The 21,488-nt window shown below is 41.3% G+C and overlaps 1 protein-coding gene across 1 annotated transcript in view; it reads right to left on the reverse strand.

Moving 5' to 3' along the window:
• Nucleotides 1-18,867, reverse strand: part of mgat4b (alpha-1,3-mannosyl-glycoprotein 4-beta-N-acetylglucosaminyltransferase B) — a 232,561-nt gene extending 213,694 nt beyond the window's left edge. The window contains exon 1 of the mRNA XM_036569309.1: nucleotides 18,604-18,867. Within this exon, the coding sequence (XP_036425202.1) occupies nucleotides 18,604-18,700 (97 nt within the window). The 5' untranslated portion in view covers nucleotides 18,701-18,867. The remainder of the gene's footprint in view (nucleotides 1-18,603) is intronic.
• Between the last annotated feature and the right edge of the window lie 2,621 nt (nucleotides 18,868-21,488).

Here is a 21,488-nt window from a genome sequence, read left to right on the forward strand (position 1 = left end):
AGTACATGCACATACATACACCCACACACCTCTACAAACCCCCCCCCACACACACCTTTCCAGATGCACAAGCAGCGAGTGTGAGAACAGTGTTCTTCCATATGGAAATTAACAGGCCAAACATCAGCTCCATTAATTATCAATGGCTGCCACCTGCGAACCTCATCCACTCAATCTGTTTTCTTAGAGAGAGAAAAGAAGAGTGTTTCTGAATGAGAGAGAGAGAGAGCGCAAGAATGAGTGTGTGATGAGAGAGAGAGCATGAGAAAGAGAGTGTGAGAGAGTGTGCAAGAGAGAGAAAGCGAGAGAGAGAGAGAGGGAGAGAGATAGAAGGAGGAAAAGGGAAGAGAAAGGGGCAAAATGACAACGAGAGAGAGAGAGAGGGAGAGAGAGAGAGAGAGAGAGAGAGAGAGGGAGAGAGGAAAAGAGAAGAGAAAGGGGCAAAATGACAGAGAGAGAGAGAGGGAGAGAGAGAGAGAGAGAGAGAGAGAGAGAGGGAGAGGAAAAGAGAAGAGAAAGGGGCAAAATGACAGAGAGAGAGAGAGAGAGAGAGAGGGAGAGGAAAAGAGAAGAGAAAGGGGCAAAATGACAGTGAGAGAGAGAGAGAGAGGGGGGTTGAAAGACAGAGAGAGAGAGAGGGAGAGGAAAAGAGAAGAGAAAGGGTCAACATGACAGTGAGAGGGGGGATGAAAGACAGAGAGAGAGAGAGAGAGAGAGAAAGAGAAAGAGAGAAAGGAAGGGGGCAAATGACAGAGAGATAGAGAAAGAGAGAGAGAGAGGGGGATGAAAGACAGAGAGAGAGAGAGAGAGAAAGAAAGGGGGGCAAATGACAGAGAGAGAGAGAGAGAGAGAAAGAGAGAGATAGAGGGGGTGAAAGACAGACAGAGAGAGAGAGAGAAAGAGAGAGAGAGGGCAAATGACAGAGAGAGATAGAGAAAGGGGTAAAATGAGAGAGAGAGAGAGAGAGAGAGAAAGAGAGAGAGAGGGGGCAAATGACAGAGAGAGATAAAGGGGTAAAATGAGAGAGAGAGAGAGAGAGAGAGAGAGATAGAAAGAGAGAGAAAGGGGTAAAATGAGAGAGAGAGAGAGAGAGAGAGAGAGAGAGCGGGAGAGAGAGAGTGTACTGTACTAGGCAGAGAGGGCAGCTTGCATAACCCAGCCTTTGGAATTGTGCCAGATTGTATAATGAGAGAGAAAAGAAAGGGTCAGATCAGCTGTGACACTGAGGTTGAAATTCACCGAGACGCGTTCAGCTCAGCCTACAGCCACATTCCCACCATACAAACACACACGCGCCGCCACGAAGCTGCAACAATGCACACTCGACAGACCAGGAGCATGTGCAGAGTGAGGAGTGAAGAGTGATACAGCTTCTGCTGGTCGGGTTCTGCACTCCAGAGCACGGGATCCGAAATGAAGTTACGAAGTTAAAAAGCACACTGTCAGCTTTAATTCCAGGTTTTGGAAGCACACTTTAAAATATCTGTTCTGTGCTTCACTATACGAATCAAAAAAGAAGCAACTCCTAAGTGCCTTTCCCCTCCTCCCTCTTCCTCCTCCATCTCCTGAAAAAAGCCCCATCCACACCAACGATGCGCCGGAAAAAAGGCTGTTTTAACTGCCCTAAAATATGAAGTTCACTGAACCTGAAATAATAAGTTAACATAATTTCGGACACAGATTTTTGTTGTATTCACTTTTTATTAGAAGATCAATAAACAGCATGGATACTTAGTTTTTTTAGTTAAAATGACTAATATTTTTTTAAAGTGTGTGTTCAGAAAACTCTCCGTCCAACACGACACAAAAAAGATTTGAACCTCACCTCTTGATACACATAAAGGGAAGATTTAGACAGTGTCATAAAATGTGACGTCAAATTCTTTGTGTGAATGAGATAATTAAGTTGTGGCCACGGCTTGGTAAGGCATGGAAACGAGAACATGCCTTGCTAAGTCGTGGCCACGCATTAGGATCTCGTTCCCACGACTTGCTAAGTTGTGGCCACGCATTATTTTTATTTATACAGCGGGGCTCTGTAGAAAGACATTATGAGCCTGTGTACTGTGTAATACATGGAGCACAAACATTTAAAAAGGCCTAAATCCATCCCACATTTCTACCAATGCTTGATCAATGTTGTGTCACTAACATGAGGACAACACCATCCTGTCTACCAACAACAGTGACAATATGCATAACTAATCAAAGGTCATTTGGCTTCATTTCAGGCCGTTTGGAGCAGAAAAGAACTACAAGTAGACAGTTTGTGGGCAAACTTGAAGCTGGCTTGACAAAGCTATTGCTCTGAAATCCCAGGTGGTTGCTAAGGTGCTCCCATGTTATCCGAGATGGTTGCTACAATTGCTAGGCCACTGCTATGGAGTGGCTACTAAGGTGTTGCTGGGTCACTGCTATATTAAGTGGTGGCTGTTGATATTCATTTCATTCATTTAAGCAACAGAACACGAGAGGGAGCGTGTTATCGCAAAATGGTCGGAGATAGACCACGCACAACTGTAGATCATCACAGCCGTGATGTTATCCGATAGTTCCTTAACGAGCAGCTTGTTGCTACGTCAGAGTAACGAACTCTGCCCACTCGCTGCTCAGTCTGCTGTAAGCCTCGCCTTTTGAAGTACGGACTGAACCATAAAACTGACGCAATATCAAGTTTAGCTCAGTTTTGTCAGTTTTTGTCGGATCAGTATTAATGTTGTTTTGTTCCAGCCAGTCTGTAAAGCATCTTACAGCCCATTTAGTTTGGCGAATGGTGTTGGGTTCATTTCTGGCTGATTCCAGGTTGTTTAGCTGTTCTTCTGTCACAGCTGCCGACTGAAAAGCTGCTCAGTGGTGACGACAGTTTGGGAATTTAGTGTAGCCTCCTCTTCAGAGTCTGACCAAATCGGCTGTCGGTCAAATGTGATCTTAAAAGTACTTATTTTCTGTTTGTGGCAAAGTAAGAAGTAAAAACGTTCAAAGGGTTTGAGCGTCTCCTACAGCTGTCAAAGTCGTTGCTTAGCAACAGTGTCTCAGTGGAGTGATACACTGTTTGTGAAAAGATCTTATGGCGAAATAACAGCACAGTTAGAACGCTTCTCAACCAATCAGCTTGCGTGGCCGGAACTAACCGTTGTATAAATTCATATAAAACTATGTGCGATCAGCCCCAAAGCGCACTGCTCTTGTATAGATGCTACGATCTTGCAGTCTTGTGGTTCTCGCTTGAAACCCATGAAAACAAGCGTAGAATAATAAACAAAGAACGTGTATCGCATTATATATGGAGAACAAGGCTCTAAAGAAGACGTGACCGCATTCTGCAAAAACAGGACCTTAATATCAATATCTGGAGCATTCTGAAAACAGATAAAGACAAAAACAAGGGGGATTCATAGGTGTGGACTGATGGTGCAACGATAAAGTAAAGCCAAAGCATGCAATCATATTCAATATCATGGACGACACAGAAACAACCTGGTGATCAGTCATGTCAGATATGCCAAACAACAACTGTGCGCATGTTTATGCCGTAATGTCAAAAAGACACATTGCATGCATGGATAAAAAATCTCCACCCTTGTATCTTTATGTTCAGGAAAGCTAAAATGCAGAGAAAACACTGGACAGTATGTGTGGACAGGGCCTAAGACACTGAGTTTGTTCCTGGACTAAATGGACTTCCTGTGGAGAATCTCAGTGAGTGGCTAATACTTGGACCGAACGTTCTGTGTGTCTGAAACCGGCCCACCGCCAGTCAGCCACAGAATGAGAACAATGCTCTTGTTAATTGCTAATAATATTTTAACGCAGCGCTTAAGAAGCTCATGTGTGCTAATGGACCATCCTAATAGACTTTAATGGCGAATCAGCCACCAATTTGTCAATAAAATATAAATTAAGCTCAGTGTTCTTTCGTTTTAAGAGACAATAAAGTCGTAGACAAAAGACGTCCTGCACTGACACGGGCATCAACAGTCCGCTTCTTGCAGAGGATCTCTGCTGTTTCCACCAGTTGGAAGAGATTTGATGAGGATGATCTGGAGTCTGGAGGTTTACAGCCTTGTGTCAGAGTGGCTGGAGCTGATCTGAGGGCAGCGTCTTGGCAGGCCTCGTGGCCGCGCATGAATTAAACATGCAGGGACGCTTCTCAGCAGGCTGGCTGGAGCCCTGGCTCTCCTTTCAGCTTCGCCCTCCATTGTGGGAGCAGCAGTTCAAGTGGTCTAGGGCGGTCAGGAGCCACTCCAACCCTGAATAATTAAACCACATTTTCAAAGCTCTCCCTCTCTCTCTCCCTCACACACGGTTTGGATCAAGCGCAAACACACGCGACACACAACCTGAACAGGTACAACTCATTAGGTGTGGTTGTGAATGTCACGTCAGCATCTACAACCTTTCAAGGTAACACTTAAAAATATAGTCCAAAATTAACGGTGCAAAGCAAAAACACTGTCACTGTTTTTTTGTGTGATTAAATGTTGAAATGCTCCACTTACAGAGTGAGAATTGTTCACAGTGGTGGTGATAGGAACCAGACGTCCGAAATATCTGATGCCTCTAGAAACCCCTCACACAATGTCATTACCTGCAGTAGTTATTAATATGCTGTCTGATGACTGACACATAGTTTTATGATAAGTTTTATGATGATTTTGGCCCAATTCGTGTTTTTTTCTTTTAGGATTTACCATTATTTCACCGTCAACATCACATAAAAACTCTGAAGACACAAGCAGGTTCCTGGATAGTAAATAAAATGCCTGTATTTGTGTTGCAGACATTGTGACTTGTGGTTCCAATCGCAACCACTGTAAAAAACTGTGTCAGTAAGTTCATCTACAATGAACCATTTTACATCAGTCCTCTCTGAAAATCGGTGGGATTCTTCTTTTAAGGCTACCCTATAACTAACTAGGCAAACGTTTAGCTAACGCTAAAGCTTCAACCATTCTACTTTCAAAGACTTCAAATGTAAAGGAGGATGTTTACATGGCAAATTCAATTAAGTTTTGGATTCCAATATTTAACTAAATTTAATTAAAATATTTGCTTAGTGTTTGTTTTTAGCCCTTCACAATGTGCAAACAAACAGTCACTGCATTAGCATCCAGCTGTAGCATTTCCAAAATCAACTTCAGCGGAAAGCCCATCCCATGTGTCTATTAATGTTTAAACAATGTTGTGTCACTAACATAAGAACAGCTTTGCTCTGTGCTCCTGTCAACCAACTACAGCGCCAATATGCATAATTAATCACGGGTATATTATTATGGCTTCATTGATTAAGAGAGCAGAGAAGAAATAGATGGTAAACTTTAAAATGGCTTGACAAAGCTATTGCTATGAAATCCCAGGTGGTTGCTAAGGTGTTTCTAGGCTGTTCCTATGGTACCTATGTGGTTGCTAAGGTGTTGCTAGCTTGTTCCTATGTTACCCAGGTGGTTGCTAAGGTGTTGCTAGGCTGTTCCTATGGTACCCAGGTGGTTGCTAAGGTGTTGCTAGCTTGTTCCTAGGTTACCCAGGTGGTTGCTAAGGTGTTGCTATGCTGTTCTTATGTAACCCAGGTGGTTACTAAGGTGTTGCTAGGCCGTTCCTATGGTACCCATGTGGTTGCTACGGTGTTGCTAGTTTGTTCCTATGTTACCCAGGTGGTTGCTAAGGTGTTGCTAGGCTGTTCCTATGTTACCCAGGTGGTTGCTAAGGTGTTGCTAGGCTGTTTCTATGTTACCCAGGTGGTTGCTAAGGTGTTGCTAGGCAGTTCCTATTGTATCCAGGTGGTTACTAAGGTGTTTCTAGGCTGTTCCTATGGTATACATGTGGTTGCTAAGGTGTTGCTAGTTTGTTCCCGTGTTACCCAGGTAGTTGCTAAGGTGTTGCTAGGCTGTTCCTATGGTACCCATGTGGTTGTTAGGGTGTTGCTGGGTCATTTGCTATGTTATCCCAGGTGGATGCTAAGGTGCTGCTATGCCATTGCTATGGTATCCCAGGTGGTTGCTAAGCTGCGTTAAAACTGCACGTGATCGGTCCCAAAAGCACAATCGCACTATTATAGGCTCTACAATCCTGCAGAGTTTTGACGTTCTAGCTTGAAAACTGCGACCCATGAAAACAGCAGAAAAAAAGCATAGAATAATAAAAGGAAGAACGCTATGTTGGCTTAGTCAAGCCTACTTAATTACACGGAAAAGGGAGAAATCATTTTTGCTTCTTGTTTTAAAATCAAACTCGCCTCAGTAGTTTCTGTTCATATTAAATAACCTAAATGAGGAAAGAACATGGGGCAATTTCCTTTTCTCATCAGCTGCTGTACAAAAACACCATGAACTTTAATTAAATTCAAGTTATTGTATCAGATATTGTACATGCAGTCCCAGTCAAATGTTTGGACACATCTGCTTACACTGTGGTTTCCCTATTTTTACTATTTTCCACATAGAATAATAGTAAAGACATCAGAACACTGTAATTAAACATTATAGGTACTGCATTATTCCATATATGTTAAACAAATCAAAACTATCTTCTATTAAAAATTCTTCAAAGTAGCTTAAAGCAGGTCTGGAGATAAATTTGTATTCAGAAACAGGTTTCAAGCCTCGCATAAGCTTCCAGATTAAAATGCCTTGATGAAAAACCTACATTCAAACAGGTGTGTCCAAATTTCTGGCTGGGATTGTGTTTCTCAGAATATTCTAACTAAATTTTTAAAAGACCAGACAAGCTAAGATGAGCACGGTGATTTCATCACTGCTGATAATGAGCTCTCGGCACTTTTCATGTCAAAAATGCTCTTTTCATCTACCTGTAACAGATGTGTTTGAAACTGCGATCACTTCTTTGACATACTTTTATTTGCTGAACAACCTGCTTCAAAGCTCCATCTAGTTATTCTTCGAGAAGCAATTAGAGTCTCTGTTTATCAAAGAAGATGTAAGACCATCCCATCGGACAGAGCTGTCATGCTGTGTCGATACATGCCTTTAGACTGTCCGTGTCGTTTTCTTAAAATATCTTCATTAGAATGAAACAGCTAAGCTTTGACGTTAATTTCAAAGTTGACTTTAATTTGTGAGTTTGTAGCTTTATTGCACGTTGCTCTACTATTGAAGAACAAAAAAAGTGAAGCCGTGTCTAGTTAAACGTCCTGTTTTTCAGGCCTGATGTCAACATTAATGACTAAAACTGTCATGAAATGGCTCGTCCGGCCCTTGGGGCTAGTGAGCGCCAGGTCAAAGGAAGCCGACAAATTTGAGCCCTCTTCCCACCCACTGTTCTTTTGTGCATGGCAGACAGAAAAATTGCCGCTCGGGGACGCGTGTCCAGGATGGTGACGAAGACAACATCACAGAGCAAATACCAAGTGAAAAAGTTCCAGCCCCCATCAAGGCCAAAGGCCCCAGCTATCCTCAAGGTTGCCATAAGGATGTGCATTCTTCTGACTAATTTTGATTTTTAAGTGCCCATAAGAGTTAACGAACGGAAGCGAGCGGCGTAACTGAAATAAACAGGCTTTTGTATCATTTAAGCAACAGAACATGAAAAAGAGTCTATTGTGTATAGCATTATGACTGCAGATCATCAGGGCTGTGATGTTATTCCTGATAACACACAGGCTGAAGTGTTCTATTGCTTTTATACATCAGTTCTAGTAGCAAAGTAGCCCTGAAAATTGTACCAAATGTAATTTTCCAAAAGGAAAAAAAAGCCTTTTTCATTACAGATACAGTCATAAAACTGCTGCAGCATTAGGTCCAGGTCAGCTTTTTCAATACTTGCAAGATTAACCAGAATGTTGTTTTGTTCCAGCCAGTCTGTAAAGCATTTCACAGCACATCCTCTTTGCTGAACTGTATTCTGTTCCATCTCTGGCTAATCAGTTTCTTTAGTTGTTCCACGATCACAGCTGTCGACCGAACAGCTTGCTTAATGGCAATGAAGGGTTTGGAATCAGAATCTGATCAAAAGGCCAGCAGGTCAAATACATACATACATACATACATACATACATCATCTAAACCACTTATCCTTCTGGGTCGCGGTGGGGTGCTGGAGCCTATCCCAGCTGTCATTGGGCGGAAGGCAGGATACACCCTGGACAGGTCGCCAGTCCATCGCAGGGCAGACAGACAGACATACACATTCACACCTAGGGGCAATTTTAGCATGTCCAATCAGCCTGGCTGCATGTTTTTGGACCGTGGGAGGAAACCGGAGTACCCGGAGGAAACCCACACAGACATGGTGAGAACAGGCAAACTCCACACAGCAATGACCCCGGTCGCCCGGCCAGGAATTGAACCCAGGCCATTCTTGCTGTGAGGCGACAGTGCTACCCACTGCGCCACTGTGCCGCAGCAGGTCAAATATTATCTTTAAAAATGTATCTAATATATCTAATCCAATGTATCAAATGTAATCCATTTTTTTGTAAATGCAAAAGTAGGACCTACTAAGTGGAATGAGGCATTATTGTGGAAAAGACATGCTGTTATATATCAGATAAAAGCACAGGTAAAACGCTTCTCACCCAATCAGACTGTATCGCCAGATATGTTTCATAATATAAACGTAGTTATGTTATAACTGAAGTCTGAGGGGAGGAGCATGGCTGAAACTCCTCCTTCTTTCAATCTAACACCCTATAAATTCACATCCTCACCTTCCGTTCCCGTGACGACATGTTCGCAATCCCCACCGCCACCCCATCTCCTCCCCATTCCTCAGTCCAGCATCAGGCCTACTACAGCTATGAGGGGGGGTCTGGCCTTCGAGCTGCAGGCAGAAGCTGCCCAGAACTCCAGCCCAAGTTCTCAGAGTTCTCCCCCTCCCTCAATCAATTCTTCTTCATACTACCACCACGATGTTGAAGGCATGGTCTGAACTCACAAACACATCATAATACACAAAAAAGGTCAACTGGTGAACTGGTGCCAACGGGCTACAAAAATACAGCAGCAGGATTGAAAATGTAGCCGTACATTTGGAAACACACCTTAATGTTGTGATCAAAAGTGATCAAAATCTTTCAGCCACTGCATTAAAGTAACAGAGGCTGCCTTGAAAAAAGCTAATGAGCTAACGCTAACACTAGTGCAGAACGGTGCAGCAGTAAACGGCAATGACTCATGAGTTTCATGAAGTTTCATGAAGTTTTTTCTGATTGGAAGATGGTGCGCCAATACGTTTGTTGAGGTAACAAAGAAAAAAGTAACAAAGGAATATCTTCTGATTGTTTTTGGGCCTAGCTAACCCTGTTGCAACAGTTAGCCTAGTAAGCAGTGGGTAAAGCTGGGTAAAAACTTGGAGTGCAGCTCCACACTGTAATTACTTACTACTTCACCCTGTATATGATGTATTTCCAATGAGGCCTACTGTTATCTTTGTACGCTTTCAGTTTCACTACTTTCTGATATCAGTGTAACAAAAACCCAGATAGCACGCATGTATCAGTCCGCTGGCTTGATAAGGTTGGCACCCTGCTGACTGTTTGCCACTGCTGGTCCACCATCTGACCACCCAGACCACTGCCGTGAATGCCTATTTTTAATGTTCTTAAAACAAATTTTTAATCCACACAGCTGTTCACTTTGAAAAATAAACTAAGATAATTATTGACTAGGCCTAATATGAAATGATTTTCTTGAAAATGTTGCCGATACTGTGCTAGATTGGTTACAGCTACATAACTTTATTTGTGATGTTACCGTTAAAATTATTTACTAAACTACTTTACGAAAGATGAAAAATGAAGGAAAAATCAGTAAATTAGAGTGTGAGTGCAAAATGAGCAATAAAAAGTGCATTTTGTTCAACACTCAATCACCAGCGGGCCACCTGGAAAACACTGAGCCAAAAGCCGCCGGGCTACAAGCTTTCAGATCAGTGGGCCAACAGAGGCCTGCTATTCTCTTGCTATCTGTGTACTGACACCTGGAATGAGTATCTGTGGATAGATCTCTACTGAGGAGGAACTTAAGTATGCTAAACGGAGACAAAGATTGTATACACTCCAAAGCGTAGACTTACTCCCTGTGATTTAGTGTTCATGGGATTTTCCTAGCAGAAAGATGTGCGCTTGGATGGTAGAGAGCTAGCGTGGAGAATTCTGTCTGAACCACTGTCATCACTCCAGGGCTGTTCCAGTTTCTCTGCGTTTTAGCCTCCTCTTGCTGTTCTGCTGTATCTCCTAGCCGAAGCACTAAAAAATACTCAAGTATGCAGTTCAATGTGCCCACCTCAAAAAAATGGGCCTGAAGACAAACAACAGAGGCTGGAATTGCAGTGATAAAACATACAAAGAGAGACATACATACACTCACATACAGACATACATACACATACTTTATCAGACTGACTTAGCACATTTGTGTTCTTTATCCTCCAGACCAGGGGTGTCCAATCTTATCCGAAAAGGGCCGGCGTGGCTGCAGGTTTTCACTTCAACAAAGCAGATCACATGATCAGCGGTCTGAAGACTGAAACCAACTGATTAAACAAGTAGAATCAGGTGAGCTCCAGCTTGTTTTGAGTGAAAACCTGCAGCCACGCCGGCCCTTTGCGGATAAGACTGGACACCCCTGGTCTAGATCAACAGTCACTTAATAATCAGATTTTGTCAGTAATACGATCAACACCTTTACATGCACTTGAGTAATCAGATAATGGGGAAACTCTGGGTCTACAAGAGTTTGACAGTAATCAGATTTCTGCTTTACAACCAGCCAATACACTCACAGAAGACGTGACGTAAACCTAACGTAAAATCAAACTTCACGCCACAGCTTTTTAAAAAACATTGCGCCAATTTACCTGAAAATATAAACATACATCATCTAGAAAATGAAGAATATTTAAATCCCTCATTTTGTGTTTGGTTAAGCTGCTTGCTTATATCCGGTACCTCTGTTTTCGTGCATGCACAGACTGAGAAATCCGAAAGAAATTCGAAAGAAATCTGAGTAAGAGTTTACGTACACTGAGAAATCTGATTACTGAGCTAAAATCCAAGAGATTTCTTAATCAGATTTCTAGATCAAAGTATGCAATTTACATGACCATATGAATAATCACATAATCGAAGAAATCCGATTATGATCGGACTACTGAGTGCATGTAAACGCACTCACTGATGGATATGTTTGGGTGGTGGACCATGGCATCAGCATAAAAGCGGCATCATGCCACCTCTAATGGTAAACGTCCCTGATAAAATGGCTAATTTGTGTACCAAAGGCAGGACGGCCTACTAAACGGGAAATTCACTGTATGCATACATGACCCTTGGCTAGAAAGTGGTCTTAGAGTTCCAATCAGGAACAGCCGAAGCTGGGCAGCCCCAGCTCCACCACTGCTGCTGTAACACAAAGACCATGATAAATATTTTCAGCTGCGATTGCTGCGTTGTTATCCAAAAAGGCTCCGTCCGTACTAAAAAGAGAGGCCTGAGAGTTGCAGGTACTCAAGACTACAGCTCTGACACTCATCACGGAGTACGTAAGCATGCAGAGTGAACTCTCCTGGTACACAGGGAGCAGACTGCGTCTGGGCTTTGATCTCCTTGGAGACACGGCTGGTTCAAACCAGGTGAGAGAGATCCAGGCTCTCATTAGCCAGGTGCATCACATATTTCTCAGTGTGAGAGTCTCCGTGTTGGACGGCTGGAAGCCGACACCACAGTCGACAAGCTCTCAACACATAACCGTCATCAAGGACATGAAACTTTCTTGAAGTCCTTCGACTTTCGCGCTCTAAACAAATAAAAGTGGACAAATACTCAAAGACCAGAGGTTACATGGTGGCTTAGGCTTATGACTGGAACAGCCTCGATTCAGAACGACAGTCAATGTGATTGATTCTAGAAAAATCAATTACTTTCTCATTATATTAGAGGTATGCATAAAGGAAAACGGATGTATGTGAATATTTTCACAGTGTAAGGTGTGTTTACATAGTATTCTCTATATATTTTATGCATGTTATTAACATATTTTAGTACAGATTTTCCTTTTCTATGCTTAAGTTTTTTTCGCACGGTATGGGTTGCAGTAAAAGTGCATAAAATGCAGACATTTCGCACAGCAGCCCAGCATCACCTACACATTCTGCTCTTCCAAAGTACAATAAACATGCCATTAAAGTATGAAATCAGTATGAAACAGTCAAATCTAAACTAATCACAATCATTTTAAGCAATTATCTGCAGATACTGATATGATCGCTATATCATTGTGCATCCATAAGTGAAACATTTATTGCTGTTATTTTTCCTACATTGCCTAGATCTACTTAAACCACTCTCTTCATCTAAAGCAGCCGTGTTCCTGGTAACTGAATAGCACCTCATTCACAATCTGACAGAGATTCCACTCTGAGACTGACCATCCTACACTGACACAATCTATCCCGGGAATATCTGTGTCAGCTCAAGCAAGCAGAGGAGGGTAACATGAAACCTGCTCTGTTCTTCTGCTCCAGGTGTGAGAGAAAAGCGAGTAAAAAAGAAAAGAGAGGCACTCTAGACCAGCCTTGATCGTCCTCTCTCTCTTTAAAAGCACAGATAACAAGAACCCCACCTACTCCTATACACACACAGAGGAAAGAGCATCCGAGCTGGCATGAGACACTCTGCACACTAATGGGACATATTGTCTACTGTTGCATTCAAAAGTTTGGCCACATCTGAACTAAATACGTGTCTTGAGTGAAAATAAGTTCACATCCTCTCCAGAAAACACACTTCAGCGTGTTTCAATGCACAATTACTGTAACATTTGCAGAACCTATTATTATTATTATCATTATTATTATTATTATTATTATTATAGGAAAAATAAGATGTGTGGTGTGAAAAGTTTAGGCACATTTAATATGTTACTCCAAAGTGAAATGTGTCCTGAGATGAGCTCGGGAACAAAAGGAACCTCCCGCAGAGCAGAAGGGCCAAAGCTCACTTGATCTTGACTTTTAGTATGAATACAGTCCGTGAAAGCAGGGCCTCACGATCCTTCTGGCTTTTGGGTTTTGAGCAGGAGGTGTCAGAAAAGTGACCACAGGAATAACTGGTTTGCAGAGGCCAAGCGTTCATAGCGACGCTGCTTTCTGAACTTTCAGTGTCAGCTTTTCCAACTCTTTAGGTAAAAATAAAATAATCCTCCTTTACAGTAAAATAAAGCTCTGCTGGTCGTTCAACACAGTTTAACAATAAATGGTGTTAAATGCTGGAGTTAATGTAGAACTGCTGATTCACCCTTTAACCCTGAAGATCAGCGCAGACTGCTGGTCACCATAGCAACACGGATAACAATCTCACCTAGCTAGTAGCCAACGAAAAGGCGAAGAGGAGGATTTAAGACAAATATCGATTATTTGGAGATGAATGGACTCATTTGCATCTATAATCTCTCCAGCTGGTTTCCTGATATGTTTAATCTGCAACGAGAAACTGACAAACATTAAAAAGTCACAAAGCTGAAATCAGCTTCTCATTCGCCAGCTTCTTGTTCAATTTTCCTGTTCCACCTTAAATTGTACAACAGTTAGCTACATAGTTAGCTACATTCTGGTGCCTCAGGCACCATTTAAGGTGGAACGGCAAATACGAACAAGAAGCTGGCGAATGAGAAGCGACTTCAGCCTCATAAGAAGTCAAACGTTGAGAGACATTTTACAAGAAAATATTCTACTTTTGTGGAAAAGTTTCCTGCTGGAGATGTGAGAAAAGTGGCTATAGCATAGCCAAAGCTTAAAGCAGAGCAAAGTAAGTCTGTGTTATTGCTTATATTATATGTTTAGCCTATACTAGCACTTTAGCACATACTGAGACATATTTACAACCAAGATGGTGAAATGTTGCTTCAATAAAATGGAGGTTAAATGTTTTGGTTCCCAAAATGGTTCGATTTTTGTTGAAACTTGACAAAATGGCTCGTTTTAACATCTGAGATGCGGAACCCTGGTTTAGACTGTCGTGAGACAGGCTATTTTTACCCTACCGACGATGTGTTGCTGCAATAGCAATCCCACTTAGTATGAGAGGAACCGCAGGGTCTGCTTTATTTATTTTTGTATATCAATAAATAGAAGTTCCTGCTTCTATTTTTGCTTATGGTGACACCTTTTCACTGTACACCTGAAACGCCTGCACTGTGGGAAATAAGCTAAGAAAACTGCTCAAGTGGGTTAATGTGTATCTCGCCATCAGCAGTGAGCCCCTGACGATATTTCCCCCCAAACACATCAACAGGAAGCAGACCGTCTGATATGCACCTCTGTACAGCCTTAACATGAACCTGAACAGACAGTGCTGCACTAAAACAGAATGCCATGTTTCGCCATTAAGCGCTTGCTATAAGCATGATAAATACTGTCCATGAGTCGTAAAAGCAAATAATCCTATGAATAATAGGGGTGGACAACAGGAATTGGCAGATTTTTGCACAAAACATCAATTTACTGTTTTTACTTTGGCAGATCTGCAGTTATAAATAACACGAGGTTAGTACACTTGTGCTGTATTTGAATGCTGCTCCTACACCTATACCAAAATGTCATAGCATAATTATGTATGACTCATTGAGCTGAATAGCCAGTTGCCTCTTACTTTCAATGCAGCACTTTATTTAATTTGTGTTATTTAAAAAGGCAACTTATTTAAAACATTTTAAATACCGGTTTGGTCCATTAAAGAGGAAATAATGTTGTTCATATTTCAAGTTTGGCTAAAAGTGCTGGAAATGTGATAGTGTGTTTTACATATTCACCTTCCTCACACAGCGCGAGCTTCGGATTAAAAAAAGGCTTTTAAAAATGGGCCAAAAAATTGTCCATCAGGCAGTCTGGCTGTAAAATAATCAGAATCGACCATAAGAATTCAAGACTGATGCATCCCTGAAAAAACAACAGCAATGAAAGTGGTGCTAGAGCCGCACTGACAAAGTAATGTAGATTATTTCCAAATAAAATACATCAACGCAGTTATTTCCAAACTTAAGTTGAAATGGCTGATGTAATTTTATATTCGTGACAGATGGCATGATGGCACAATACCACTTCTTCTTTTCCAATACCAGCGTGAAACCTTGAGTATCAGCTGATACAGAGACAATATTTTAAATAAATGGGCCATTTTTATCTGAAGCATACACTCTCATAATCCACAGGAAGAAATACACGACTAACAACATCTCGTCACGCAACACAGTGTGAGTTTGTGCCATTTCAGGCTAGATTTGTTACAGTATTGGATAAGATTAGTTCTTTTTTACTGCCTGATGTTTGTTAAAGCATTTTCTGCTCATTTCAGCCTGATACTCATACTCCTCAATACTGACATGACATCTTTAATTTAAAAAAAGTATAAATTCATTAACCTCCTTCCACCAGGCAGTAAAATACAGCACGATACGGTTACAAATCCGAACCCAGAAACATCCGTATCCCTGTGTCTGCTAATAATGTCCATCTTACAACAGAACCATGAAAGTAAGCAGGGTTCTCTTTAGCTTGTGTGGTCACATCGTTTCTCATACGACTCTAGTGTTAACAATTAAAACACAGAGGAGCTCCAAGCTCGAGTTTACCTTTTACTCTGTGTTTGGTTTTGTGTGATCAGCGTAATGTGAATCTGGGTTGGTTAGTGTTTTCGTTTCTTTTTTTTTTTTCTTTTTTTTTTAAGGTGGTCATTTGACTCCAGCAGGATTATTCTCACAAACACCCCAAACACTGGGACCCAACTTAAAATGAAAATTACTAAAATATAATTTTCTATTTTTCAGACATACAACCGATGATGTCTAGTTGAATAATTAAAAGTAAATTTGAGCAATTCAATTTATTTTATTTTTATTTTTTCTCATTTTCTGACCAAATTGTCATTACCGCAACATCATAAGATTTGAAGACAAATGTGTTTTTATTTTTATTTCATTTTTACATATTTGGAGTATTTTAAAGTTAATTAGTAAAATATATATATACACTTCACAAAATATACTTTTTTGCAATTATTTCTCATTACCGCAACTCACTGGCAGCTATTTTCTGAGTATTTCTGCCACATAAAATTTTGTTGTTTCGATTTTCTCACTTAAAACTTTTCAAGGAAAGTAATAAGTAAAAAGATTCAACAGTAAAAAGTAATTTAAACTTTGTTCCCTCATTAAAAAAGGACACTATCGGTAATGAGAAACACACGTTGCTCTAATGAGAATTAGAGCAAGAAATTAAAAAAAAAAGCTTTAAAATAATTTTTAAGACTTTTTAATGTACCACCCAGCACTTGTCAATCTACCATAATGATATTTATTAGACTCATCGGTCTAATAAATATGAACATAGATTATCTGCACAATAATAATGACACTCAAAAACCGCATGAATATGGTTTGTGGCCGTTTTGTGAGACCCACTGACACTGCATGACAGTTGTACACTGCAAAACAATAGGAGCCTCACACACAAACTAGTGTAATCTGGTCACTGATTTGTGACCAGCCCTGCAAACAAAGCAGTGCCCTTTCATTAAAGAGAGAGAGAGAGAGAGAGAGAGAGAGAGAGAGAGAGTGAGAGTTTTTTACATAGATTTCTTCAAAAACAATCCTAGAAACCAACACAGTCTTACAGCATCAACAGCAACAATAACAGAGATGTATTAAAAGACACAGTGTAAATAGCACAACAAGCATAAAAGTATTGATTTGTATATAATTGTATTTTTAAAATTAATGTCTTCTGCTTTTAAGTATCACTGCACTGTAAGCAGCCTCAGTGTTGAACTGAAAGGCTCAAAGCCAGCTGGGACCAAACACAAGAAATGGGAATAATTGACCGCTGCGTTTGCGAATGCCCTGCAGGAAAAGAAACATCTGCAGGAGACTTTCATGCTCACTTCTGACTATCACACAGCCTGCAGAAGGAAGCATGCTGACTTCTGACCATCTACAGACCACAAGGGAAATGCATGCTCGCTTTTGATCATCACACCATCTGACTATCATATGAATTGAAGAAGAAATGCATGCTCGTTTGTGATTCTCACATGGACTACTAGACAAATCTGACCATCACGTGGGTTACAGTAGAAATGCACACTCTGATATTCTGATCATCACATAGACTGCAGGAAAAATGCAACCTTATATCTGACCATGATAGAAAGTACTGGAGAAATGGACACTCATTTCTGACCATCATATGGACTACAGGAGAAATACACCCTCATTTCTGACCATCGTATGCGTTACAGTAGAAATGCACACTCACTTGTGTTCGTCTAACTGACTGTAGGAGAAATGCAACTTTATATCTGACCATAAAATGAACTGCTGGAGAAATGGACACTCACTTCTGACCATCATATGGACTACAGTAGTAATGCACACTTCTGACCATCTCGCAAACTTCATGAGAAATGGACACTCATTTCTGACCACAGTCTGGACTACAGCAGAAATGCATGCTCACTTCTGACCACCACACAGACAGCAGGAGAAATGCACGCTCATTCTGACCATCATATGGACTACAGTAGAAATGCACACTCACTTTGTTCATCAAACAGACTGCAGGAGAAATGGACACTCACTTCTGACCATCTCACAAACTACATGAGAAATGCACACTCACTCCTGACCACAGTCCGGACTACAGCAGAAATGCATGCTCACTTCTGACCATCATATGGACTACAGCACAAATGCACACTCACTTCTGACCATCATATGGACCACAGCACAAATGCACGCTCACTTCTGACCACCATACAGATTGCACGAGAAATGGACACTCACTTCTGACCATCATTTAGACTACAGTAGAAATGCACACTCACTTTTGATCATTATAGACTGCAGGAGAAATGCAACCTTGCATCTGACCATGAAATGAACTGCTAGAGAAATGGACACTCATTTCTGACCACAGTCTGGACTACAGCAGAAATGCATGCTCACTTCTGACCACCACACAGACAGCAGGAGAAATGCACGTTCATTCTTACCATCATATGGACTACAGTAGAAATGCACACTCACTTTGTTCATCAAACAGACTGCAGGAGAAATGGACACTCACTTCTGACCATCTCACAAACTACATGAGAAATGCACACTCACTCTTGACCACAGTCTGGACTACAGCAGTAATGCACGCTCACTCTTGACCACCACACAGACTACACATAAAATGCACACTCCTATTTGACCAGCATTGCCTGCTTGTAGGTTCCATTTGCATTTAGGCACCTTAGTTTTGATCTCAAACGGCGGAACCACCCAGGAACCAGACGCCCACCAACACCCCACATCACCTGTGTGTCAAACTGCACATGCTGGCTCAGCCCACCATCACTGACCTCCTCACGCGACCAAAAAAGAGCGGAATTCTCTTTATGAAGGAGCGACAACACACAGTGAAGGACAGGGCTGCGCGTGCAGAGCTGAGGAGCTGAGCTGATGTCTACTGAAGGCTGAACGCTGGAGGTCCAGCAGCAGCTTCACTGCGCCACTGGACACAGACAGACACCGGCGTGTGCTGTCAGGCTACGGCCGTGAATCGCACGCGCGCCCCACGCTCCGTTAACACATAAACACCCGTGCAGCTCACCTTTGGGGTTGCTGAACGCGGTGTACCAGGACAGCGAGAAGAGCCCGCACAGTCCGAACACTAAGACTGTCAGGAAGGTGCCATTTCGGAGCCTCATCTCCGGACGCGCGCCGGTGGCATGACCGAACCGGAGGCGCGCGCGGTGGAGGAGGAGGAGAGGAGAATCAGCTTCAGTCCGCGATGGAGGAGCTGCTTGTGTCCGCGGAGGCGCGAGAACCGTGCACGGCGCGAGCAGCGGGCGATTCGCGTCTGCGCGCTGGAGAGCGACGCAAGCGTTTGTTATGGCGCGAGGGGAGACGGGAAAAAAGGGGGAAGGCTCGTGGTGATGTTTTCTTTTTCTGTTGGCGTGCAGCCGTATAAGGAAACGAGCGAGAGAGAGCGAGAGAGAGAGAGAGAGAGAGAGAGAGAGAGAGAGCGCGCGCTATGGCAGCGCGGCTCGTTTTCATGTTCCGCTCGTTCTGCGGTGCAGCTGCTCCTCCATTCGGTCGGATATGAAGCGCATGAATCTGCTAGAGCGGAGTTCCGCATCCCAGCCTGCGCACTGCTCAGTGTAACCCGTCATACTAACGCTGAATGTTGAATTAACGCTGAACGTTAACCCCGTATACAAACACCTAACGTTAACCAATGATATTAACGCTTAACCATAACCAGTTATACTACCACTCAGCATCAACCCCTTAAACTAACGCTGAACGTTAACTCGTTATACTAACGCTTAACATTAACCACTTCAACTAACGCTGAACGTTAACCAAATATATCAACAATTAACGTTAACCCCTTATACTAATACCTAACGTTAACCAATTCTATTAACGCTTAACCATAACCAATTATACTACCATTCAGCATTAACCCCTTAAACTAATGCTGAACATAACCCGTTATACTAACACTGAATGTTAAATTAACGCTGAGCGTTAACCCCTTATACAAACACCTATCGTTAACCAATTATACTAACGCTTAACATTAACCTGTTAAACTAACGCTGAAAGTAAACCCGTTATACAAACACCTAAAATTAACCAATTATATTAATGCTTAACCATAACCAATTATACTACCACTCAACATTAACCCCTTAAACTAACGTTAACTCGTTTTACTAACGCTTAATGTTAACCCATGATACTAATGCTGAACATAACCCGTTATACTAACGCTGAACGTTAACCCGTTTTTACTAACGCTTGTTAACTAATGTTAACCTGTTAAACTAACGCTGAATGTAACTCATGCTACTGTCGCTGAATGTTAACAATTTAAATTAATGCTCAACGTTAACCCTTTAAACTAAAGCTGAACGTTCACCCTTTAAACTAACGTTGAACGTTAACCCATTAAACTAACACTTAATGTTATCCCATTATACTGATGTTAACATTAACCCGTCATACTAACACTGAGCATTAACCTGTTGTACTAACACTGAACGTTAATCAATTATACTAACGCTTAACGTTAACCCATCATAGTAACGCTGTACGTTAACCCATTAACTAACGCTGAACCATAACTCTTTAAACTAACACTGAACATTAACCCTTTAAACCAATGCTGAATGTTAACCTGCTATACTAACGCTGAACGTTTAATGTTAACCTGCTATACTAACGCTGAACGTTAACCAGTGATACTAATGCTTAACATTAACCCATTCAACTAACTCTGAACGTTAACCCATTAAATGAACTCTCAACATTACCCAATCATACTAATGTTTAGCATTAACCTGTTAAATTAACACTGAAAGTTAACCTATTAAAAGCAATGCTAAATGTTAAAATCACATTCCATCGATTTTCGAAATTTCTGCACAATTCAGTTGTTGAGTTGTAAACAGTCACAGGTGACAGGAGTGAGAGGTCACGATGTCTACAACATTTTATACCATTTACTATCCAAATTACCAGTAAACCTGCTCACGTTTTTATATATAATGTTGATAACAGTAAAACAGTAAATAAAATAAATCAGTAAATAAAATGATACGTTTTTGAGTACTATTTGGCATACATAGTCTAGGGTTTCAGCCAAAACTATGTATTTGTCACCAGGCAGTGTAACAGTTTTATCTAATAACGTTTACTTCCTATTGATTAAATTATAGAGACATTTAAAAAATCTTAGGAATTCCACCATGAGCCATTAAACTACTGCAGATAATGAAAAAATAAAGTAAAGCCAAAATTATCTTGTTAAACCGATGTTGAATGTTAATCAATCAAATTAATGCTGGAACCTATTAAACAAATGCTGAACCTGAACCTGTTAAACTAACACTGAATGCTAACTGGTTACTTAAATACTGAAGGTGAACTTGTTAACTGAGGGCCTGTTAAGCTAAAGGTCTAAAACTAATGCTAAACGCTGAATATCAACACATTAAACTACCATTGAATTATAATTAATACTGAATTTTGACCCATAACACTTATGCCCAGTGTACTGAGATCCATTTCAGTTAGAACATAACCAGTAATATAACCATATTCACAGCTGATCTGTGCGGAACTAAACTATATACAAAACCTCTGTGAGTGTAGCGCACACTGCTGACTGAAGAGTTAAAAACTCATTGTCATCAGTAGAATCATATCAATAATTCAAGGCAGCAGAATGCTTGAGGGACAAATTAATTGAAATTGAATTTAGGCAGTAGATCGATCAAAACATGGTCCAGATGAATGGAAATCAAAAGGAAAGTCTAACATTTGGCAGCCTTTGGCAACAAAATGGTAAAACCTTACGTAACCAGTCATACGCACGACGAAAGAAAGACACTAACCACTGTTTGTTGAAGTTAAAAAGGTGCCTGTGTCTGCGGACTGTTAGTCAGCTGATTTTGAGGTTTACGAGCCCAATAACAGGCGTTACCA

This window comes from Colossoma macropomum, unplaced genomic scaffold (assembly GCF_904425465.1).
Source record: "Colossoma macropomum unplaced genomic scaffold, Colossoma_macropomum, whole genome shotgun sequence".
NCBI lineage: Eukaryota > Metazoa > Chordata > Actinopteri > Characiformes > Serrasalmidae > Colossoma > Colossoma macropomum.